This window comes from Mastigoproctus giganteus, chromosome 11, assembly GCF_048544385.1.
Source record: "Mastigoproctus giganteus isolate SK-2022 chromosome 11, ASM4854438v1, whole genome shotgun sequence".
Classification (NCBI taxonomy): domain Eukaryota; kingdom Metazoa; phylum Arthropoda; class Arachnida; order Uropygi; family Thelyphonidae; genus Mastigoproctus; species Mastigoproctus giganteus.
The window spans coordinates 159,991,933-160,018,612 of NC_143585.1; the positions used below are offsets into that span (position 1 = coordinate 159,991,933).

Consider the following 26,680-nt stretch of genomic DNA (forward strand, 5'->3'; position numbering starts at 1 on the left):
CTTGTAGTTTTTTAAGTGTTGTCTATGGTGTATCTACACACCGATATTATATAGATATTAAACTCTTAATGTATTATGCCTTGTGCATTTAGTTATTTTAAATATTACAATTATTAAACAAATATTACAACTGAAATAATTGCCCCATAGCCTCAGATTTGTTATACATGGACATATAATGATTATACATTTGAAAAGATATATTACTGATAACAAAATAAATTAAAAAAAAAACTATTTAGACATATTTATACAAATAATCATAGAAATACACTATAAGTGCCATATGAGTGTTGTGGTGATTAGTATACATATATTTTTTGTTTTATAATGACCAATGTTTGAAATTAACATTATATAATACGATGGAAAAAAATATACATACAGTAGCAAATAAATATGGTTGTGATACTATTAAGTCTTCTATAACAGATATGGGTGAAACCTATTATAAAGCAATGCGCGGGGTCCAAAGAATCACATAGAGATATAAGCGCGATGTTAGAAAATTCTAGCCATTTTTTGCATTCAAACTTCACACGTACTAACAATTTTGATTGCCTCTTTTTGTGTGTGATAATTGCAATACTATGTTTAAGAAAAATCATGCAAAGAATAATAATGGAAATAATATGTAACTGCACTGTTTCAATCTTTTTTTAAATGTAATAAAGTATTTTAAAAAACCAATATTCACATTGTTAAATATACATAAATATGATAAAAACACCTTTTGTCATAAAAATAAATCAATAATCAAACTGCATGTGGTTGTATTGACTATTACTTTCATGTTTTGAAATTAACAGTTAATAATTCAGGAGAAAAAGGAAAACAATGCGCTCCATGTTCTTTCAACAAAGTAGACATTAGTGAACAAACTTTTGTGCATTTTAGATGTTATTTTCGAGTTTCATTTTTTAAAAAAACAATCAAGGGTTGACTGTTTCATTACAACTCTGTTTCTTTTTAACAATTTCAATAAGGCATTTTAACCATAAAATGGAAAGGGAATCTACCCTTTCTTCAAGAAATTTAAATCCAGTTTGCAAACCTACAAGTGCCTATGCAATCTTAGGTGATGGCTCTGGCTCCTCGTCTTCATCGTGTTCGGTTGCATCTGGATAATGACTTTTGCCGGTAATGTTTTCGATTATTTCTGAGTCAGTCGTGCTCATATGTAGGACAGTTGTTGTTCCCATCTACTGAACATTGTTTTGTGGCCTCTCTTTGTCTATCTATGAACTGTGGCAGTATCTGCTCGGCACTGGCCACATCATCTTCTCTCAGGCTTTCATTGGTGTACCTTTCCAAGAACTGGTCAGCAGCAGTGACATCTCAGGGGGCACTCTATAAAGCCCTCAATGTAATTCTCTGCATTACTGTCACTGGCTACTTGGGAGTTATCTGGGATCAGACTTGTACGCACAAATACAGAGGATGCGGAAAGGTCAGGGAATGACCACCGCATATCCCCGGAGCAATATGGCCTTAGTTGCTAATGCTCCTAAAACCAAATAACAAATAACAAACAAACAACTTGTACGCAATGTTTCTTCCAACATTTTGAAATACACCTTTTGGTTAGTTTCCCAGGCTTTGCCACCAATGTAAAAAACTTCCTTTAAGTTCATTTTATTAAAAATGAGGTAACAGAATCCTCGCTAGTAATTATTATCAGTATCAGAGTCTTGCAGAAGTTCATTTTAAATGTTGATATAATCCCTTGATCTAGAGGTGTATCTTTGATGTGGTGTTTTTCGGTAAGTAGCCAACTCAGAATTTATGATCTCTGTTTATTAGGTTATCGACAGGAAGATGGACAGGGCAGTTATCCAGCAGCAAGAGAGCTTTGGTGTCCAGCCCTTGTTGCCATAAGTGTTTATGTACATAAACACTTATGGTACAACTTGCTTTTGAAACAAGTTTTCAAAGGTACTGGAAGTCATCCATGCATTTTTGCTAAAGTCATAGGCAAATGGCATAGAGGCCATGTTCACATGATGGAAGAACTATGGCGATTTAAAATTTCTTATGCAAAGTGGCATCAGGCTGTGATTTCCTGTTTGGTTTACAGAGAAAAGTATGGTCACGCTTGAAATTTGCTTGGAGCCTTGTGTTCTTTGAGCATTGTTCTTACAAGCCAAAGTGGAATCGGTTACATTTTATAACAAATGTCTGGCCTCATCACAGTTATATACTTGTTCTGCAGTATAGCTACCATCTTCAATTATTTTCTGAAGCTGGGCAGGGTAAGGGCATGCAGCTTCATCAATCGGCTGAACATATCTCAAATGATATAGCCATTTTGGTTATTCCATGCTGCTTTTTAAAATGTGTTAGCCATCCATTAATTGCAGTGAATGCTGTAGACTCATTTCCATGAAGATCATGTGGAATTTTTAGCTTGGGTTTGCAGATGGGGGACCAGATGGAGGTGTGCCTTCAGATTGTTCTTGAACAAATCACAGAAACACAACTTTATCCAATTGTTCATCTTGAGGTTGCTGCAGGCATTTTCATTGAAGTCCATCACTGCATTACAAAATTTCTCCTCTTCTTTCTTCCATTCACACACTGTAGATTCATTCACTCCAAGGTCTCGAGCCACTTAAGTTTGCTGGACTCCACACTCGACTCTGTCAAGAGCAGCAATTTTTTCTTCTATAGTAAACTTCTTCTTCTTCCGTCTCTTTGACGTTTCAGACATTTCTTTAATCTATACTGTATTTTAAAAATACAACTCATAATTTGAGAAATAAGAAAAAAAAAAAAAAATTATGTACCAGGTACATGATGAGTTGCTGCTGCTCTACTCTGAGACTGATAGTGTCACTGATAATGCCACAGCAGCAGCCGTTAAAAACGTCTTTACTGTAGGAACTCATTATGAAACTGGTAGAGTAAAATAAATAAAAGAAGTATTGCTGCATTATTTTTATTAAAAAAATAATTTCAGTAGTGAATGGAATTTTTCATTGTAGTGTACAATGAAATAATTCGTATAAATATATTATAACACTAAAATTATTGGTCTATGGTAACTGAAATAAGATATATAATTTTAATACTCAAATGATTTTAATTCCCAAGTGAATGCTCCATTGATTTTCATTCCATTGTGTGTAGTATTTACTAAAGTATTTGACTTAATATCTAAATTGAAGACATCTTTCATAAATTTACAAAATTTCTTTCCAGCCACAGCATTTAATTCTAGATTTAAATCGCCAGCGAGAACTATAGGTATATGATCCAGTGGTAATACGGCATCAAATTCTTGTTTATGAATTTTTGAATTATATCTAACGACATCCCTGGAGTGATGTATAAGGCAATGATGAAATAGATTCACTATTGAATTTGCACAAAGATCCACAAATGTCTCCAATTTCATCTGATACTGCTGTCGCATTGCTGCTATTATGTTGTGCAAAGATATGTGGTGTATGGTGATATATCGCAACACCACCATTACGAACATCAGACCTTTTAAATTGAGTCACGCATTGGAATGGTTTAAGTAATATATGTTCATCATTATCCAACCACGTTTCACTTAATATCAATATTTTGGATTTCTGTAAGATTGTGTCTGTTTCGATATCTTGAACGTGGGCCCATAAACTTTGTATGAAATCTTGCAGTTCATCCTGTAGAAACAGTAGCTTATTCAAGTGATCTAGTTCAGCACGAAGTTCTATAATACTAGTAGCTTTGCCATGGTGAAATGTGAAATTGTCGTGGGGATTTGTAATATATAAACCTTGCAATGAGGTCACTCGAGATAATGCCACGTATACAAGTTGCTGTTGATGATCTTTCTCATAATTATATACAACTTTGTCGAAAGTACCTCCTTGATATTTATGTATAGTCAAAGCACAAGCACATACTAAAGGAAATTGTGTATGTCTACATGTTAATTTCCTATTGTTCTTGAATGGAATTGTAGTTGATCGTTTTATAATAGGTACGGATTGACTAGGTAAATGTTTATATTTCGCGTGTTGTTTATAACAAGACTGAAGGTTATGTCCTATTTTTGAATCAGGAAATTTCATCCATACTCGTTTAACTGTTCCATCCTCCTCAAATTAAAAATATACTAAAGTACCGAATGCACCGTTTACCAATCCATCAACCACATCTATATTTGTAGTAATCATGTACCGTTTTCCTTTCAATAATGGTAGAATGTATGGAAGTCCTGCAGTTTCAGTCACTGACATTTTATGAATTCTGAAGAACAGAATTCAAAATTTTATGAATTTTGCATTTTGTCCTTCAGAATGATATCCGTGGTATAAATCTTGTACAACCACTTCATGGGTTTCATCTGCAACTAAAGAAATTGTATTATAGGCATTTACATCACTATTTCTTAAAAATAGTTGAATCCCTTGCAGACATAAATTAGTAACATCTTCTTTGGTAACAAATCTCAATTTTATAATTTCAAGTTCATCTGGTAATAACGCTTCTCCATTGCCTATTTTTGTAAGAATTTTAGAAAATGTACTATTGGACTGTCGAACAACTTGTACTAATTCATGAAATTGTAGTGTATGCCATAATTGTGGAGCAATCTCTAATGACTTGTTTATAAATTCTTTCGATTCCAATATAGAACGAGTAATGTTAGCTGTCATTCCTACTGATTTAAATGCAATTTGCAAATTTTCTGCGGTACGCATTCGCATAATTTTCATTGCAATGTATAGCAAATGTTGGGGAGTTACTCCACGATGATCAGATCTACAAATTTCACTCGATGCCATCATAAAGGGAGTAATTTTCAATCCATTTTTAAATTTTCGTGCAAATATGTAGCTGGAAAAGAAATTCTTCTGCATGTATATCAAATATGAAACTCGTTGGAGATGATTTCTGACCCAGTGCTATACATAAATATTTATCTTCAGACCATAATAATGTTTGTTGTTGAATTAACAATAGTTCATTATCATTGTTGACAGGTTCCACAATTTCATCTGAATGTTCCTGTTCACTATCATCATTTGTCCCCAAGAAATCGTCACTCACTTTTATGCCGTATAATTTATACAACGGTGAATTTATAAAATACCGTAACCATATTTTCTTTTGCACACATCTTTGTAGGTATGATTTATGTACGAGTCTTCATTTTATATGTACATTAATGGCATAATCGTCATCTAATTCTCTAAAGGGTAATCGTGGTGATATCAAACGCTCAGTTAGAACATCCAGTGAAGGCAAATGAGTAGGATATGTTGGATATATAAATCCATTTGACGTGGCCATAGTTGGTATCTGTCCCTCTTTTAATGAAGTATGACCTGTATTACACGTCATGAAAGTACTCACTTCTTGTAAATGAAATTCATTTTGAAGTAATTCATATGAAGTTGAAAATGGTTTCAAATCTAATTGAAACCATAAACGATCAAAAACATTACAACTAAATCCAAATGGGTTTTTGTACACTAGTTTTTCGAACTAACTGTCAGCTCGTGTAGACACTATAGGAATGTAATCAGGAATCTCATCATTAGCCAATTCTAATTTTGTTTTTTGTCGTGCACAATATTCCTTCATTCGTTCACTGACATTTTATGAATTTTATAACATTTAGTTATTCCATGCTGCTTTTTAAAATGTGTTAGCCATCCATTACTTGCAGTGAATGCTGTGGACTCATTTCCATCAGGCATAGTAGAACTCTGTGGTTGAATTTCATTATGATTCGGAATAGTTTGAATTTCTAATTTCCTTTTCTTCTATTCACATTATTCCTTCATTATTTCATCTCGAGTTTTAGATTCCTGATAAGCAGTGCTTTTTTTGGGACGGTACCTTTATTAACAGTGATGTGTGACATTTGGATGCAATGCACTTCGAAATTTGTAATATTCCGTAAATTTTTTTCACATGTTTACCTACTATTCAAATAAGCTTAAAATGATTTAACTAAATTTGCATTTTTTACTGTCAATTGTTAAGATTTTTTCTATATGAAACTGTATAACCATTTTTATAATTCTAAATTACTCAGTCGGACCTCTGTTTAATTATTTTGTATTCCTCTCACTGTGCGTTATACACATTTTTCTGTAAATTTTCCCTATCTCTGTTTACATGGTCACAGCATCTGAATATCCGAATGACACCAATATTTTGGACAGTTTCAAAAAAAAAAAAAAAAAAAGATGAAAATTCAAATTTAAGAACTAGTGACAATAGCAATGACGAGAGGAGGACAAAGAAGGTATTAATCCTTCTAAATATGAATTGTTGGCATTTGATGAAAATGAAGTTAGAAAATTGTCAATTACAGTTAAATGCGATTCGTGGATACCTAATCGGTAAGAAGGTTTCGGAAGAATTGAAGCATTTGATGAACGCTCTGAGTATGATAGCAATTTCACTGAGTGAATGTGAGCGAGGATTTTCACAAATGAGTCTGATCACCAGCCCAACCAGTGCTTCATTGATGACAAAAACAGTTTCTTCACTACTGTTTATTAAAACTGAAGGCCCACCACTGACACGCTTCGATCCAGCACAATATGTCGATTCGTGGCTATTTTGGAAACATCATTCAGCAACCGACACACACAAAGAGGAGGAAAAGAAGTCGGCATAGCGTGTCGTAGGAGAACTTAATAAAATTTATGCTTAATAAACTGTGTTAATATACTTAATTTGTAGGTTAGTGCAAATGCATCATTTTAACATAGCTATCTACCAAAGTAGTTAAATTAATTAATTAAAATGGCATCGTTTTGGTTAGATCTCATATTGTGACTGCCTTCACAACGAGTTGCCATGGTATTTGTACTACCTCGTTATGAAGTTATACTTCATAACTGAGTTGTCACTATTGCAACGCCGACCGGGCTAGCCAGGTAGGTAAAGTGCCTGCCTGGCAACCCAAAGGTCGCGGGTTCGATTCCCGCCTCGGGCTTGGATCACAGTAAAATGCAAAAACTTTGGGAGGTGCAATATGGCCATAGAAGCTGATGCACCAACAACTAACAAAAAAAAAAAAAAACTATTGCAACTGCAGGGTACCTGCCCACCCACCGAAGAGAAGCCAACAAGCTTTGAAACGGTGCTGTCTGGTTGGTGGTATCCGCTGAGAATAAATAACAATAGTATTCTCCACTGGTGAAGTGTTATTTATTCGAGGTAGTACAATACCATGGCAACCCGTTGTGAAGGCAGTCACAATATGAGATATAACCAAAACGATGCCATTTTAATTAATTAATTAATTAAACTACTTTGGTAGATAGCTATGTTAAAATGATGCATTGCACTAACCTACATATTAGTCATTCTACCTCGTAGCATGAGGCCTTTGCCCTTAAATACTTTATAGTCTATATCACTACACACCATCAGGCATCTCTCATATTGTGAAGTTATACTTCATAACTGCGTTGTCACTACTGCAACACCAGGGTACCTGCCCACCCACCAAAGAGAAGCCAACAAGCTTTGAAACGGTGCCGTCTGGTAGTGGTATCCACTGAGAATAAATAACAATAGTCTTCTCATGGTGAAGTGTTATTTTTTTGAGGTAGTACGATACCATGGCAACTTGTTGTGAAGGCAGTCACAATATGAGATATAACCAAAACGGTGCCATTTTAATTTTTTAATTAATTAATTAATTTAACTACTTTGGTAGATAGCTATGTTAAAATGATGCATTTGCCCCAACCAACATATTAGTCATTCTACCTCGTAGCATGAGGTCTTTGCCCTTAAATACTTTATAGTTTATATACTTAATTTGTTGTTCTTATTCTAAAAACATTACTACTAAAGTAACAATAACAGGGGGAAAAAATTTAGAGTACTTTTCATATCCTTTTAATTTTCAATTTTTCCTGATAGCAAAGAATGAGTACCGGCACTTATTTTTTTATAAAAAAAAAGCACTGCTGATAAGTATCCGGCATAGTAAAACTCTGTGGTTGAATTTGATTATGATTCAGAATAGTTTGAATTTCTAATTTCCTTTTCTTCTATTCACATTATTCCTTCATTATTTCAGCTCGAGTTTTTTTGGGTGCAGTTTGAGAACTCCAAGGCATAACGAAACATTCTTGTTGAATTTCATCTGGATTCACATTTCTGGCCAACTTCCCTTTCTTTTTTTCACGGTATTCCTTCAAACTCTGGGCTGTAGATTTTGGCACAGTCACTTCGGCATTAATCATTATGCTTGTGTATTAACGGTATAAGGTAGTGCATCACTGCTCAATTATACTTATTGTGTAACTGCAACTTGTTGTGGCACTGCACTTGTTGCGTACAACTGAATTTTCTTGGGCGCATGCGTTGTACTTTTTGCATCACTGCAGCAACAAGTACAACATATGCGTATCGGGTTTCGTGATGATTTCTAGATAATTTAACCCTTTTTTCCAAATAACGCTGGTAAAAATGTTTTTAACGTCAAAATTGACAGTTAGCGATTGAACTTGTGGGAGGGGTGTTTATCCGCATGAAAACCCTACTTATTTCCTCTTATTTGCATATCTCCGCCTAACCAATTTTACAGATCCAATGGCGCTTCCGTAGCCAGGTGGGAAGGAGCAGCAGTGCGTAGCACACGCTTCTTGATTAGACCGTGGTTCGAGCCCGTCACCACCAAATACGGAGGATGCGGAAAGGTCAGGGAATGACCACCGCATATCCCGGAGCAATATGGCCTTAGTTGCTAATGCTCCTAAAAACCAAATAACAACAACAACAACAAATAACAGATCCAATCACTGTGATTTCTTAAACTTATTTTTGCGTTATAAGCGGAATCACATTTTAATGGGTTTCAGCTGTATTACCATTTTGTTTGCCCACCACGAGCTTTAATTCCATGACTTGCAGCTGTCTGGCATGGAGTATGCAAGATTCTTGATATAATTGCTGCTTAGTCCATGGTATCAATCATGAATAACTGTTTCTAGCTGTAATTTTCTGCCCCATAGCTCTCAGCAGTTTTCAATCACATTCAAATCAGAACTGTTTCCTAGCCATGATAAGGACTGCAGTCTTTTATGAACTTCTTTATACTGGGGGGGGATACTAAAATTATATGAAATGATTATGTAATGTACTAACCTTAAGTACAGTGTCGTGAGGTACAGAGGGAAAACAGTTTTCTGTTCCTTGAAAGAGGTATCCGATGATGGGCAGAAGAGAACTTAATAAAAATTAAATCTTTGTGCAGTCACCAATAACAGTACCATTTCAAAATGTATTCTGCCCACTCCTTTGTTCGTTATTCATTACGTATCCCAAAACATCGAGCTCAATGAAAACTTGAATGTTGAACTTAAACAGTCAGTATCATAAGCTTAATGAGATCCATGGAGATTAAATTTTGATTCTTCACAGAATGTTACGGATTCCCATTGCTCATTTGTCCAATTATATAACCCATGTTAGTTGATTTTTCCCTCATGGGTTTTGTCAATAAGGGCTTCTTAAAAGACCACTCACCACAAATCACCATCGAACAGTTCTATCACTTGCATTTACCTTCCACGTGGATTTTGGGTCTGTGGGACTTGCACAACACTCACAGAGGCATAGGTGCTTCTACACTCCATCCTGTCGTGTAGTACTTTTCGGTTTCAGCCTGGACCCAAATTTTATTTTTACATCTCATGTCTCATTAGCATTAACATTAGTAGAGTCATATGATGCAAGAAAGCAAGTTTATGCATCACACACACACACAGATAACCTTGCAGGTGCCTAGTCTCCAGACCCTGCAATCTGCAGAACTTAGGCCATTCTTGGTAAGAACATCCCCCATCCCCACAAGCTCGTGGTGACGGGAGATTGGGAATATATGCCCCACCTATGCTCTAGTTTAAAAAATGAACAGAGGTGTGTGATAATTGCATTTGTAATTATCACATTTCTGATTTTTAAACAATTTCATGAGGGAGCTATATCTCCTATAACTGCAAGGCTGTCAAGGTAATATACAGTGGAGCCCCAACATCCGACGGTAGGCGCCTCCGTAGCCAGGTGGGAAGGAGCAGCAGTGTGTAGTACACGCTTCTTGATTAGACCGGGGTTTGAGCCTGTCACCACCAAATACGGAGGATGCGGAAAGGTCAGGGAATGACCACCGCATATCCCGGAGCAATATGGCCTTAGTTGCTAATGCTCCTAAAAACCAAATAACTAACAAACAAACAAACCGACGGTAATTCGTTCCACAAAACCCATTGCATGTTGAAAATGTTGTAAGTTGAAACCAATAATACATTGATTTCCTGTCATTTGTTCCCAACAGCCCATAAAATAGGTATTTCTTACATGTTATACTTCATTTTTACGTTAAAAAATAGTGTTTTATAAAGATTATTTAATAAATAGTCATAAAACTTCTTAAAATAAAAACAAAACAAAACAATAAATTACCATTTACCTTAGACTAAGTGCAGAACTGATAAAAGCAATGGTGGCGTAGTGGTGGTGGGACTATATCAAGTGTCAGGTGTCTTTTCAGTCTTTTGTTGCTACTGGCAAAGAAATTATACAAAGTGGACTGTTTTTTTTACCACTTTTTTTTATAGATTCCTGAAGTAAGAAACAACTTTGTCTTTCGTTTTGCACATCATGAGTTCAGTGTTTTCAATGTTGGGGTGTTTTTTTACCAGTTCACTTAAATGCTCCCAACAAGAAATGAGAGTCTTCAACTCTTCAGCTGACACTTTTTGGGTGTCTTTTTCTTCCTCTTCAGTTTCATTCTCCCTAATTTTTTCCAACTCTTGTAGCTCCTCTGTTGTTAGCTCACACACATGAGCATCAATATGGTCCTCCACATCCTCTTTGCCAACCTCCAGACCCATTGATTTACCAAGGGTGACAATATCATTTGTCAAAGCGCCATCATCTTCAAATCCATCAACTTTATGGATAATTAAAGACCAGATGTTTTTCAAAGCCAAATTTAAGTACCTGATGGAAACATCATTCCAATAATTTACAATCAGCAGCACAAATGCAGCATGTTGAACTTCGACCACCAAAAATATTTGAGGTGACAGCATTTTCACCAGAGGTTGCTGCAAAGCAAGTTGTGAACATTTTCGTGGTGTAGATTTTCTTGAAGGTTGCAATCACTTGCTGGTCCATTGGTTGAAGAAGAGAATGTGTTGGGTGGCAAAAATGTGACTTGAACAAAATCAAATTGTGCTTCAAGAGATTGAACAAAGTTGGGATCATGGCCTGGCACATTATTCAGCAGGAAGTTATTTTTCTGAAGATGATTCTTCACTGAAGGCCAGAAAACTTCAAGCTCCCATTCACTGAAGACATATCTTGTAACTGAGGTCTTCTTGTTACTAAGCAAAAACACTCCTAGCATGCCACCTTTGTCGACCTTTGTTGTTTAAATACTATGTGGGGTGTTAGAGTGATACACAAGCAAAGGCTTCAGCTTAAAATCTCAAGGGGCATTTGCACCCGACAAGAGAGTAAGCCTATCTTTCATAGGCTTATGCCCAGGTAAATAAGCTTCATTCTTAGTGATGTACGTTCTCCTGGGCATTCGCTTACAGAAGAGGCTGGTTTCGTGAATGTTAAAAACCTGCTGGGAAAGATAACCATCCTGATCAACAAACTCTTGGAATCCGCTAACATGGAGGAAAGCCATTATCGTGCCAATCCACAAGAAAGGTGATAACCGGGATTGCAAGAACTACCATGGCATCAGTCTCCTTTCGATCATCGGAAAGGTCCTTACGAGGATCATTCAGTCAAGGATGCAAAAACATCGCGAGCAAACCAGTCGAGAAGAACTGGCGGGATTTTGACCCGGGCGAGGAGGCTGTGATCAAATCTTCGCCGTCCGTCAGCTGATAGAGGAGAGGATCCAGTGTAGACAGCGAACTGTCATTGTTTTTATTGACTTTAAGTCTGCTTTCGACTGTGTCCACCGGCCCGCCTTATGGAAATTGCTAGAGGTCGAACATGTACCTCGAAAAGTCATCACACTCCTCCAAACTGCATACAACGGTTTAATCAGCCAGGTGCACATTCAGAACGGTTTATCTGAGGAATTTACCATCCAAACTGGAGTCCGCCAAGGGGACGTGGCCTCCCCGTTGCTTTTCAACATTGTGGTCGACGGCATTATGAGGCAAGCATTAAGCAACAGACGGGGCATACAATATGGCAAGGATCACTAAGTGACTGACTTGATGTTTGCCGACGATAGTGCTATCTTTGCCGGAAATGACGCTGAAGCCACGGACATCCTCTATGACACTGCCCGGCCATACGGGTTGAAGATCAATGCTGATAAGACAAAGGCCCTGACAACAGATGGGTCGCAAGCCACCATCTATCCCGAAGGCGTCCAGATCGAGCAAGTGCAGGACTTTTGGCCACGTATGTAGAATGGGTGCGAATAGAATACCATCCACACTCCTTTGGAGACAACGACCCACCCAATGGAGCATTCAATGGACTGCGCCTAGGAAAACGTGGGCCAAGCAAGTGGAAAATGACCCGCAGAGCTGACGTCTCGACCTTAATCAGGCCAGGACTGACGCCATGGATTGTAAAGCATGGAAGAACATCACAGAGCAAGTCCGAAACCCTGCGGCACCTACAGCAGCATACTGGTTGTGTGGCCAACCGCCTCCTCCAGCCGCCAGCTTAGGACCAAAGAAGAATTTGGAAGGCCTCAGCTGATTTTTTTTTTTTTTTTTATCAGCACTGGATGCCTCTCCATGCCCTTTAACACTTTTGATATTCGCCCTTTTTTGAAGCACTTGAACCAGCCTCTGCTGGCTTTAAAGTCTTCAAAGCACACAGTACTGCCACTGGTTGATGGAGCTTTAAGTTTCAGATCGTCATAGATCTGAAACAATCATATGAGTGATGTTCCGCACGGCACGTGTTGAACAAAAAAAAGATGCTAATTGGTTGAGAAGAATCGTATGAGTGATGTTCTGTGCACCACACGTCTGAAAAATTTCCACCTATGTATCGTTCCAGCTAGTGTTCTTCCCAGAAAATTTTTCCAGTTGGGTGACATTATGAAGTAGCTGGGTGGGGAAGTGTAATACTTCACATAGTATGTTCGAATTAATACTGATTGAGATCAGTGAGCAGTACCATATGGTACCGTGAGAATTGCTTAAATTTTAGCAAGGCGGTCAGTTAAATTTACTGGGCGGTGTGCCCATTCGATGGGTACTGGGGAGAACACTGGTTCCAGCTATATCAGAAAGTCATCGGTACCTGCAAATATCATCAGTCCTTAAAATAAACAATCGTATGGAAGGTATATCAGTTCCTGAGAATATCAGATGTTGATGTCATCGTAAATCGAGGCCCCACTGTATTTAGTATATTCAGAGCACCACCTAATATGCAGTACTTCAATCAGATAATGGAAGAAAATTTACAGGCTCAAAGTGGTGATACAATAAAGCGTCAAAAATCTGAACGTCAATAATCCGAACGAGCCAACATTTATTTTATTTTATGCTGGTGCCATAAAATAATTGCAGAAAGTGTCAGTTATTGTGATGTCGTTGCAATTTGAATTTGAATTCTATTAAACAGCAATTGTAATAAGTGCAAATCGGAGGAATATTATCCACAGGCTATAAAAATGAAGATATAGAGCACAAACTTATACTTTTATTTTACTTTACCAATTAACAAAATTAAATGATACATGAAAATCGGAAGAATATTATCCACATGTTAGAAAAAGAAATTTACGCATATGCACATAGCTTAATTAATATACATACAGTACTAACTAAACATAACATTTTATATCTGATATTTCTGTTCACTGATGTTTTTTTATTTTTTTTGGGTTGTAAAATCTATTAAAAAAAAGAGATATGCATCAATCAATAATAAAGAACATGGCACACAGAAATTGCAAATAACATAATACATGCAAGTGAGATACGGAGTAAAATGTTTACGAAGTTTAGATATACAAATGAAGAGATTCTGAACATTTACAGAGTTTTATTTTACTGTATAGAAGTTATGGTCTTCATCTTTTAAAAGGAAGCAGAAATTTTTAACAATTAAATTGAAGACTGAGATTTTAAACAGACTTTCAAAGAGAGAAAGTGGGTCTTCGTTAGCAAGATTTTACAAGGTTAGAGAGTCAACCATAACAGAAATTATAAACAACACGGAAAACATTTTAAAAATTCGCACTGAAAGTTGATTCAGATGATGGTGCATAAAATGAGAAAAGCTATTGACCCATCCCTCGAAGATGCTGTTTATTGTTGTTGTAGTTGGGCTCTGGGAGCATCAGCAACTAAGGCCATATTGCTCTGTGTATACTGTCTGTAAATTGCATGTTCTGTGGTTGATTTTCTGCTTGCTGGACAAAAAACTCAAGTTTCATCAAGAAAAACTAGGGCACCTCCGTAGCCAGGTGGGAAGGTCTAATCAAGAAGCGTAGCACACGTTTCTTGATTAGATCGGGGTTCGAGCCCGTCACCGCCAAATACGGAGGATGCGGAAAGGTCAGGGAATGACCACTGCAATATGGCCTTAGTTGCTAATGCTCCTAAAAACCAACTAACTAACTATGGAGAAAAACCACGCTAACCTCGCCCGAGACCGACTAACTCAGCCACATTGTGAAAATGGCCTATAAAAATTCCTCACGTCATCAACAGGATTCGAACTCAGATCTATTACCCCCCCCCCAGGGTGGGGAGGACAGTGATTCTACCAACTGTACTACCCACGAGGGCTAGGTACAAGCAATAAAGTGAATACAGTGCAACTCAACTACTTTTGCTGAAAAGAGTGAAAGATCTGGCAGCCCAGAAAAGAAGTTCGAAAATAGTGCAGCAAAAAAATAAGTAATTATTTTTGCTAAAGGCAAAAATAAATAATAAAAAGTAATTATTTTTGCTATACATATGTGTCATTGTGGCTGAAAATTCCATTTTTTTTGTTACCTATAATTGAATAAAGATACGTAAATACAACTTAGTGGTTTTATTTCTAAACTTACTAAACCCTTTTTTTTAGTCTCCAGAACTTTATTTTTGATATGTTCGAAAATCTGAACAAATCGGAAGTCTGAACTACCCTTCATCCCAATTAGTTCAGATTATCGATGCTCTACTGTACTAAAAATGGGCATTTATCAATGCAAACTGGTAAATTCTAGGATTTACCATCACAGCAGTAAAAGTCTGAAATGAAGTGAAATGTACTGATATTTCAGGCCTTTACCACTTGCACAAATTCTAGGATTTGTTTGTTTGTTTTAAATGGAAGTTGACAGTTTAAATAAATTCAAGGAAGGACTAGACAAACCTTTGGAGGGAATGAATAGGTGGAATGGGAGGTGTTTTTTTTGGATGATGCTGTATATGCTTGTTTTCTTATATCACTAATGCTAATTTATTGGATTCAAGTAATAGATATGTACATAAAATTGGGCATTATGTTTTGCAGCCATGTACTTGGATAGTGTCAGCAGCAATAGTGTCGCATGTTGCTTGCAAGTGATTTTGTCACAAAGTATTTATTTAATGTTGTAAATTTATTTAAATTTTGAAATGTGTGGTTTTCTTCCATTGATTATTTTTTTTTATTTACATGACACTGATGCATGCATCCATTCACCTTCCCAGCTCTTTTCTAGCCCAAACAAGTATAATCTGCAGACCTCTTTTATACAGAACAGTTTATCATAACAGAGAAAACATCAGCAGTTTTTGGAATTTTGAAGTTGCTGGGTGGCCTGTGTCTGGGCAATGGGCAGTACTACATCTTTTATAAAAGAAGTAAGAATAGCAAGTAATCATGAAAATAACAACATAAGATCAAGTTTATTTATTTATTTTTTTTTTTAATTTTGCAAGAAAATCTTTGTTCTTAATTTATGAATTAAAAATTTTGCCTGCTATCTTTGCTGAGTCCTGAACATATTTTTATGGGAAGATTATAATGGATAGATTACAATTTTATATGTACTTCACTTATTTTTATTTTTATATATTTTTTGCATTAAGTGAAATATGTTCAAATAGCAAAAATTCCGTACATAAGATTTTTGATAGATACACTGATGTGAATCTATCATATGATTGTAAGAAAATATTCCCAAAAAAATTGGAAGAAAACTCATACTTGTTAACAGCAGTTGTCCAATTCAGACATACAAAATGCAAAATTTAGGAAATTCTCTGGAATTCTGATCCATAAGTTGATGAAACAGAATCATGCTATATATAAACAATATAGGAGATATTACTGCATCAGAAAACCAAAACTAATAATGAGTTTCTTTATTTACTTTCATGACTTGATTTCAATTTCACCCCCCCCCCCAATTAGATTAGATAAGAGCATTAGATTTTGCTTACGGGAAGGTGGGAAAATTTAACATTTTCAGACTGACCACAGGATACGGAGGTGAGGTACAATGATAATTTTAATCTGATACATACTCGTAGGTCTTTGAATCTCCTATCGCAATTTGCTGTCATATACGTAAACCACCCTGTTTATTTAAAATTAAGTACATATATTCAAAAATAATTACTCTCATTATTCCAAATTATCCACCAAGTAATTACCCAAAGTTAACCTAGCAAAACTGGTATAGAGATTACAAAATGGGTATGTATAATACATTCCTCTAGTATGGCTATATGTCTGCTCAAAGCCCCTGAGGAAGTAGCAGATGTATGGCCATGAGGGAGAATGTTAATTTTCACTAACTTTCGTTAATTTTATCCAATTTTCCCAGTATTCTCTATAATTCTCCAATCTTCTTTAAATTTACATTAATTTTGTTGTTTTTATATTTATATATTTATATATAAGGCTATCCATACCAGGGCTAGATTTATATATAACTAGCAGGTTGGTTGGGGTCACTACAAACCTGAAGCTCCCAAGTCGTATCATGCTTTTAAAAAGTAAAAATGTATAAATAAGTTAAGAACATATACACGTTAAGGTATACATACACAATCAGAAGAAGTTATTCTCTCTCTCTCTCTCTCTCTCTCTCTCTCTCTCTCTCTCTCTCTCTCTCTCTCTCTCTCTCTCTCTCTCTCTCTCTCTCACACACACACACACACACACACACACACACACTGAAAAAATTGCTAAACCGAGATCTGGATTTAAGGTGGTGCCCTGCAATGTTGAAACCACATCAGCTAATGAGTTGCAATGGAATATCAATCCAAGGCAGTGTTTCTTCAGGTATCAGTTAATATGCATTTGTAAAAATATAGCGCATAATGTTAATAAGTGTTAATCTGTGTATGAACTACATCTGGTGATTATGCAATTTCATCCAAAGTGTATTACACCACTCTGTACGGTTTTTGATGTTTGTAAACTAAGAGCTGCTTTAATTCAATTTTTTATGCTGATTTCAGAAACGTTATTAATTTTTTTTCCCCTATCATGTACTACTTTTTCACAGATTACTTAAGTTGATGTCATGAGTTTATTACTGAATGTATTAAGTTAGGAGCAAATACTGGGAATTTGTAAACTAAATCTTTACATGTTGGCAACACTGCCTTCAGCCATTTGTTTTGGGGCCTTGAGACCCATGTAGCAGTGTTTATCGGTGTGAGCTCAGTTTATTTTTCACGTTATCATATCAAACTTGTGCCAAAAAGTGAGTGAGCAAAATGTCTTCACACAACCATTTGAACAATCTGAACTAATTTTGTTATATTTGTGGAAGTTATGTAGTCTTCAAGCAAAGACAAGATATTATAGAATTTGCAAAAAATGTGTATTGTGCTCATTTTGGGGTAAAATTTGGTGAGAAAGATAAATAATGGGCTCCACACAATACACCGTGATGACTATTACTTTTGCTTAGTTAACATAGAGGGATACAATACAAAGAATAAGGGCATTAGACCAGTCCCACATGAAGATAATCTGCTGATTCCACGTCCTCCAGTAGAGTGCCGAAAGGGAAGCTTCTGACGACGAAACTGAAGTCTACATGCCTGGAGACATTGAGTCCAGCCTCAACTGTTTTCACAGCATGAACTCAGCAATCTGGTAACAAATTAAAATTTACCAAAGGAATCTGCAGAACTCCTTGGTTCTAAACTTAAGACAAAATATCTTTTAGCACATGGGATGTTTTATCATGGTACAGACAGAGAACTAGTTGCCTACTTTTCTGAGGACGATTCTATAGTTTTTTTGCAGTAATATAAATGAATTAATGATCTATTTAGGAATATAAAAGATATTTCTTGCCTAAATGCCTCAGAGTATGAAGGAGTTTATTTATGCATGGGTAATGCAAGCACATCATTTCTACTACTAAGGTAGTTTTAATGCATCATTTTAATCATATCTCATATTGTGAATACCTTCACAATGATTTGCCATGGTATTGCACTACTTTAATAAGTAATACCTCACCTATGGAGAAGACTTTTATTTATTCTCGGTGGATACCACCACCCAGATAGCACCATTTTCAAGGCTTTTTGGCCCCTCTTCGGTGGGTGGGTAGGTAATGTTGCAATAGTGAAAACCCAGGTATGAAGTGTAACTCCACAATGAGAAATGCTTGATGACGTGCATGGTTTAATCATTTCTATTACATGGTAGTACAAACGATGTGCGTGCATTGTGTTTGATGCAGAATAAGTCTGATTAATACTAATATTCCAATAATGAAATATATGCCATCTAAGGTAGTTCATTCCTGCTGAATATAATCTTCTCCACCACTTCTCCAAATATTATATCTGGTAACCCCAGGGCTCACATTTGGTGAGTATGGGCTTGGCAAACCCAGGGTCCTGAGCTGGATATCACCATTCTTCTCTTTCTTGGTGATTCCTTTCTGCTTCTGACTCTCTCTCTCTCTCTCTCTCTCCTCTCTCAGGGTAACTTTGGAATTTTTTTTTGACTGGTGCAGCATAAGCCCCATGCTTCCTTGCACCGTATGACTAATAATAATAATATTTAGTGACGTACAATGGGCTGACTTTCATTGAAATACAGTATCCAATTCCAACTACATCACACTCTTATTGCACTAGGGAATTTTGCCTTTTATGTAAATCATCAAGATAACCTCTCTATTTTTCTCTCTCTTTATCTTTTTACACTGGAGGTGGGGGGTGTCAAGTCTCTAATCTGTCTATCTTATATAAAATAAAATAAATGTTAAATAGCTATTGCATTAGCATCCTGATCTGTAAATCCAGTAGAAGACAGCCCATGGAGGTCTGCTGAAATGATGTTACTGATTATTTAATATAAACTTTATTTTTTCACATTGGAAAAAAAAAAAAAAAAAAAAACATATATATATATATATAGGAATGAAACAATAAAGCTACATATACTATGTGAAAGACCAAGTTAGTTTAATGAAAACAATGCACTGGAGCTTTCTGGTAGTTCAAGTGCCTCTCCAACAGGCCTGATAATGAAAAACAGTGACTTGTCAAAACGTCAGCAATTTACTGCAATAAAGTGTTTTTAATGTAACTGTAATACTATCAATAAACAAATCTGTCTTTCACGTGGTATATTAGTGTTTTTTTAACCAATTTATTCTCATATGATGACCACGTAGGCTCAACTTCAAAGTAATTAAATATATCCATATTTTATAATTTTTTTTTTCCATAGGCTACTTTTCTTGAACAGCCTTTATAAGAATATATATAAATTGGAATCATGTTTGGATATTACTTACTTGTTGTAAAATCTCTGGGTGCAGTTCAAGTACCCTTAGGCAGGCTTCACCCTCCTGAGGCTGTGATGTACCTGGACGCAATTTTTTGCCACTTTTAGATAACCTCTTGAACAGATAACTAACTATGTGATCTAATGTTGCACAACAACCAGTGCATACCATTGTATCTACCAAATTAAATATAAAAAAAAAAAACAGTTTCTATGAATTATTGCACAGACCATAACAAAAATTAATTACTAAACACACATAGAGAGAGAGAGAGAGAGAGAGAGAGAGAGAGAGAGAGAGAGAGAGCCAGAAGGTTCTTCTGGTAGCCAGCATATTAATATATTCTAAGCAGGGTAACCAATTACAGTAATTTTATTTGGTCTATATTAACAAAAATATAACTCAGTCCTCTTTTTTGGCATAAAATTAATAAACTATTAAGTAAATATCAAAATAATATACTTTTATTTGCATTTTACTCTATATCTATATAACAGTGATCCAGACAATGAGAAGACATTTAGTCTGAACTGATGTTATAGTACCACACAATAATTTGTTTTTCTTAAATTTTAAAAAACAAATTATTGTAGTTTTGACCGTTCTATATATTTTGTTGGTTATAATATGATTTGCATTAGTACATATCCAAAATTTTAATACACTGGCATTTTGGATTTTCCTAGGTTGATTTTTCTAGACTCTGAAAACCAAAAAATTTAGATAACTAGGATGTCACAATTCCCATGTTTGCTAAATAAATAGCTTTTACTTTATAAGGATACTCATATATACAGGAAGTTCCTGCTTTACAAGTTCCTGGGTTTACAAGTTTTTTTTTTTTTTTTCCCCAAGTATCAACAAAATTGAAAATATGAACATTAATTGCACAAAATAAATTCTAAACATTCTTAAATACGGCATTTCAAGCCACACAAGTAGCTATATAATACTACAGTACTATTGTATAGCTATGCATACTATTGTTTGTCTCGATGTCCGAGAGCTTTTATTTACTAGGCTGAGAATTACCCACACTTGTGAGTAGAATTCTCAGCCTAGTAAATAAAGGCTATTTTAATCAATTGAGCATTTGAGGACAGAGACTGTAAGCTGGTGATCGCTCTTGAATAGAATAAAATAACAAAATAAATAAGTAAAATAGAAATAATATGGCATTAGTTAACAAAACTAATATTTATTAGCGTAAACATATAGATAGTGATAAAATGCAATATATATTGGGGGCTTTCAAAATCTTACATTTTCTTTTTCAATAATATTTCTTTTCCTCTCAAAAAAAATGCATACTGAATATATAAGCTGAAGAAGGAATGTGCAATATCAACAACTACAAGATGTGCAGAATCCTCCAAATAAACAGAAAAGTGCACTAAAAACTTGCTTGATTAAAAAAAAAAAAAAAAAAAGAGGTTGGCAATGAACACATACACTTGTGCAGACATTATCTGTAATATTTATATTGAAGATGATACATGAATCAGTGAAATATTATCAAATTATTCACTGCAGCACAAAAATCCCCAAAGAATGACAACGTGATTCTAATTACAGATGTAGTTATGTACATTAAGAATCATTTTGCACTGTTGGATACAAAACTATACTAAGACAGATCGTAAAACAAAGATTTGCAAAAATAAACTTGGTGCTTTTATCTCTATTAAAGTTTAGTAAACACTGATCAACTAAACAAACTACAGACAGCATTGTTTTCCAAGGATTTTGGTGCCTAGGAAGTTTCAATACTTTTTTTGTTGGTATGTATAAAAAAATAATTAAGAAAACCTAGTCCTTTTCTCCACCTCAATCTTTTTCGTGGAATGCTTCCAGTCAATTCTCTCTCATGTGTGACGAATCTAATTTCGGATTTCTGGTATTTTTTGTACATGCGCCAATATAAATCATCTCTATATTTCAGAGTCAAATACTCGCACAAACACTTTGTGATATTCCCATCTTGTGAACATGGCGATCAACCGAAAAGCATGGTCTGCTTAAGGAAGGGAAACAGCTGTGCATTCTGTTAAATTTGAATATTCATCCAAATCGTAACTTTTAATCCGTTTAATTTTAAATAGTTTTTAATTGTGATTTTAATTATTTATTATCGGTATTAATTAAATAGTTAAAAGATTTTAACTATTTATTATGACACGATGTCTTCTCGCACTCATGGTCTTTCTGTGGTGGTTTGATGTGTTTCGGGGTCGGGTTGGGGCTCTCGGCTTTCGATTCTGTGGCGCATCAGATTTGGTCATATCTCTATGAGTGAGGGAATTCATTAATTCGGTTTTTCACTTTTTTCATCTTATTCCATTCGTCAAACATGAGAGAGAATTGACTGGAAGCATTCCACGAAAAAAGATTGAAGTAATCTCTTACTTTTTAATAAAACAATTTTTAGTAGAAGTTTCATACAATAAGAATGTTCACAAAGACTTAGTAAACACTGACCAACTAAACAAACTATGGACAGTACTATTCTGCAAGGATTTTGGTGCCTAGGAAGTTCCAATACTTTTTTGTTGGTATATACAAAAAAAGTAATTAAGAAAACCTAATCCTTTTTTCCATGTTTTCTGATTTACCATGTATTAGATGATTTTATATATTTATATATAAGCATTTTTAGTAGAAGTTTCATTCAATAAGACTCTTCATAAAGACACAGTACAAAAATGAAGCAATAGAAAAATAACAAATAAAAAAAAAAACTAAAGTAAGAATTGCTCTACTTGTTATTACATTCTTTTAATGTAATACTCTTTTTTGTGGAATATAAAAATGGAAAGTCTGTCGAGTTGTCTGTTTGTATCTTAGTCCAATATTTTCATCACATCAAATTTTGTACTCTGATGAAAAAAAATTAAAAATATAGACAAACATCTAATGTATACACCTGTTTTCTAGGACTCATTTCCCACGAAGCAGTTTTGTGATATAACAGAATGAATTTTGTTATGTCATAGTGCTGCCTACACTATAACAGAAATTAATAAATGTTATAGATTTCTTACAAGAGAATACAGCACCAAATGTTTCTCTTGGTGGTACCAATCTGAGTGAGAAAGAACAACGGAAATACCACTACACGGAATTAGACATTCTGGAAATAGGTGGCCATGTTTTATATATCCAGAGAGTGAGTATTATTCTGATGTTAATCCATTGAAAGTTATTGTTATTTTGTGTGCAGATGTCAGGTGCTACAAAAGCATCCTTGATATGTTATATATCTAAATTTCTCATCACAAATGATCAAAAGTGGAATGTGGTGGGAATAGTTCAGAAAGCTAATAGTGATTACTCTGATTGAAAACTAGGAGATCAAGATAAACAAACTTAGACTTGTATTGTGTGAGGAACTTACTGTTTCCTGGTTTAGGTGTGGGGGTTCCTGCATATCCATCAGGTAGCACTAAGAAAAGACAAAGTTCTTCCTGGTCAGTTATATGTTGGGTGTGGGTGTTTATTGTATTGTTATTGTATTTACGTTGTGTGACTGGCTAGATACCAGGAAACTGCAATCACATGCAATACACATTCCTAGTATTCATCCCTGGCACATTAAGCTGGGCCATCTAATTCCTCTTGTGATGTTGTTGTTGGTATTGGGTTTAACGACATAAGGGCTACTAAGGCCAATTTATGTCTGTTCATCTTTACATAAGAAGCATATCATTAGAGATTTTATATTATATGCTTCTGTACAGGCCAATATGTTTTAGATACAATAGAAGTTCTTCAATATTTCTTCGTTCCCTAAGAAATGAGATAAATCAGGTGATATATTCAATGTGGAGAGTCACTGAAAAGTGTTTGACCGGATGGTTGAATGTAAGGGACAACCAACCAGAAAATGAAGGACTGTAAGTTGTGTCCGACAGGATGAGCACTGAGGTGGGTTTTCTCCCAATAATAGGAAGAGATGATGTCCAATTCTGAGTCTTGCCAGTACCACTTCCTCTCATCTGTTTCGTCAGAAGCCAGAGAACTACAGCTTTGGATCTTCTTTTAACTGGTAAAGTTTGTTGTTGCTGTTACTTTTCCAGATCTGTGCTCATTTATCGAAACACACTTTGTGTATGACAGACTTATAGTCAGTGTAAGGAATTTGAGGATGTTGTGAGAGAGTGGGTTGAGGATGTTTAGCAGCAAAGTCAGCACTTTCATTTCCTGAAATGCCAGAATGGCCAGGGATCCAGCAAAAACTGATTGGACACACTGCAGCAGAATAGCTGGGAATGAATCTCTTTCAATGTAGGATGAGAAGAGGAGAAATTCTTCCTTATGGCAGAGAGAGAGAGAACTGAGGGAGTCTGTGTAAATCATGGCAGATGAGATGGAAAGCTCAATAATTTTACTAAGCGCTAACTTAATGGTATATAATTCAGCTCTGAAGATGCTGCAAGCTAGCGGTAGAGTGGCTAAATTGTACATAAAGGAAAAACTGACGCAGCACCTACCATACTGTCAGTTTTGGAACCATCTGTATAAATTTTACAGACTTGGTTGTTCATAGTAGTGAGCTGAATGTAACTGTCTAATATTGCAGGGAGGTATAATATTTTTCCCCCACTGGAGAAAGTGTATATCTTGAGAGACAGACACATATGTCCAAGGTGCAGTCGTGTTTTGAATAATTTCATTTAAACTGGCATTCCAACTCTGAACAAGATCTTTGATCCTGAGCGAGGTAGGTCTATTTTCTTGCTCTCATAGAAGGATTCCCACAGAGTATTATGAAGATACTCCCAACTTGGGTGCGATGGTAGACTCTGGATCTTAGCAACGTAGTGGAGCAGTAGTGTTTTTCTACGCAGGTGTAATGGGGGATCACGAGCTTCAATATATAGACTTTGGATCGGAGAAGTCCTGAAAGCTCCCAGCGCAGTCCTCAAAGCATTGTGATGGATCATATTTAACCGTTTTAAAGTAGTGCTAATGGCAGATTCATACACTGGAAAACCATAATCTAGACAGTTGGACAGACAACTTGAATAGTTGAGACCTGCTAATTTTAATGGTTTGTCTGGTTTATGCAACTTGGTGACTCCGAATATGTAGGGGGAACATGTAGTATGGGATAAGAGGTCTGGTGCAAATTGCTGGTAATTTTTTCTTCGGGGTGAAATCTTTTTAGTTCTTTTTTCAAAAAAGATCTGATGATCTTTTGATCTGATGGTGGGGATAGGATTTTTGCCTAGTTTCTGGTATGTGTTTGTATCTTGTAGGAGGTTTGTCAATTTGTTGTCATAATCAGATTTGTTTATTAATACTATTGAGTTGCCTTTTTCAGCCCTTTGAATGAGGATGTTTTTATTTGTGGCTAATTTTTTGATGCATTGAAATTCCTCTTTTCAAAGGTTAGGAGTAAGATTTGGTTTTTTGTTTTATCACATTATTTATTTGTTTGATTAGTTTTTATAGTCGATTTTTTGCTCTGCGTATATAGTGTAGAAGGTTTTCCTTTGCGTGGGTCCTTTGTTTTAGTGTTGTGTTGTGTGTGCATTGTGTGGCGTGGTGTTGTCCTGAATGAGAACAACATATGGCTAGCTGAAGTGCCATTATGAATGCTTGCTCCTATACAACTGTTACCACTACATCAACAAAACTCACCTAACGGGGGAGGGGGACGCACACTATGAACTCCACTCTGTGCAGGCGGCACATTTGTTGCACAATTATACCAATAGATAGCAGCAGCAGATGTAACTTATTTTTTGAATGCCCCTTGTATAAGTTTTAATGGTTTTTGGGATATCTCGTGTCATGCTGCTACCTTGGACTGAAAACAGTGTTGAACTAAGTATTGATCCCGGTGGGACTCCCTCTTCCTGAATGTGAGATGTAGAGGGTACGTTTTTATATCGGATCTGAAAAGAATGCAAATGCAGAAAATTCTGAATTATTTCCAGTAAATGGTCCCTAAGCCCTAGATGGTAAAGGTCCATAATAATACCATGACACCATATACAGTGAAACTTCTCCTAACGGACATCTCTCTACAACGGACATTTTCAAATTCCCCAACTCACCTCCATTGGTTTTAACGTGTTTGCAGCTTCTGTCTAGCGGACATTCTCTTTAACGGACACGGACAGGCAATCTGCACTGTTTCGTTTAGATTAGCACTTAATTTGATCTCCCCATAAGGGACAGTGGGTGAGCTCACAGCCCTTTTTCTAGGAACGTTTCTAACACGTATTGTCTCAATCGTGTGTTTATTTTCTATTTCCGATTCTCTGAATTTATCAAGGTTTACGTCGCGGTTCTAAACCCTTTTTCAAGAATTTTAAGGCACGTGTAAAACTTCTGATGAATTCGGCGAGTGCAGGGGGGGATATGGTCGGCCTTTCGTCTTTTCAGTTTCAGTTTTGTTCAGTGTCGTGTGAAGTGCACAATGTCTTCTCGTAAACATTTAACTTTAAAAGATAAAATCGAACTCATTAATGCGTATGATCAGCAAAAAAATAGTGTTCGCAATCTCGCTGCAAAATTCAAAATCGGGAAGACGCAGGTAAGCGGCATCCTTAAGAAAAAAAATGAACTGCTCAAACAATTTTGGCAACACGTAAATGATCTGGTTCAAAAATCATTCCCGAAAACTGTTGGACTTCAAATTTGTTGCGCACGTGCTAAAAAAATTCCCATTAATGGGCCTATTATTAGGGAAAAGGCTTTGGAGGTTGCGAAATCTCTGGGAGTAAATGAGTTCAAAGCTTCTGTGGGATGGCTAGACAAGTTCAAAACTCGGCATAAAATTTCTTGGAAAATCGTAAGTGGTGAAGGTGGATTCTGTTTGCCATTTGCCAGTTTTTCAATGTTCAAGTATACTGAGAATTTACTGTGTTGATACTGGGGTTGTAACAGAGTGGACGGTCAAATTGGAAGATTTATGTCGTGATTTTGAAGCTAAGGATATTT

At 35.8% G+C, this 26,680-nt stretch overlaps 1 protein-coding gene across 1 annotated transcript in view; it reads right to left on the reverse strand.

Moving 5' to 3' along the window:
- Positions 1–26,680, reverse strand: part of Ranbp16 (Ran-binding protein 16) — a 902,587-nt gene that overhangs the window by 86,294 nt on the left and 789,613 nt on the right. Inside the window, exon 23 of the mRNA XM_090384993.1 lies at positions 19,739–19,905. Within this exon, the coding sequence (XP_090241119.1) occupies positions 19,739–19,905 (167 nt within the window). The remainder of the gene's footprint in view (positions 1–19,738; positions 19,906–26,680) is intronic.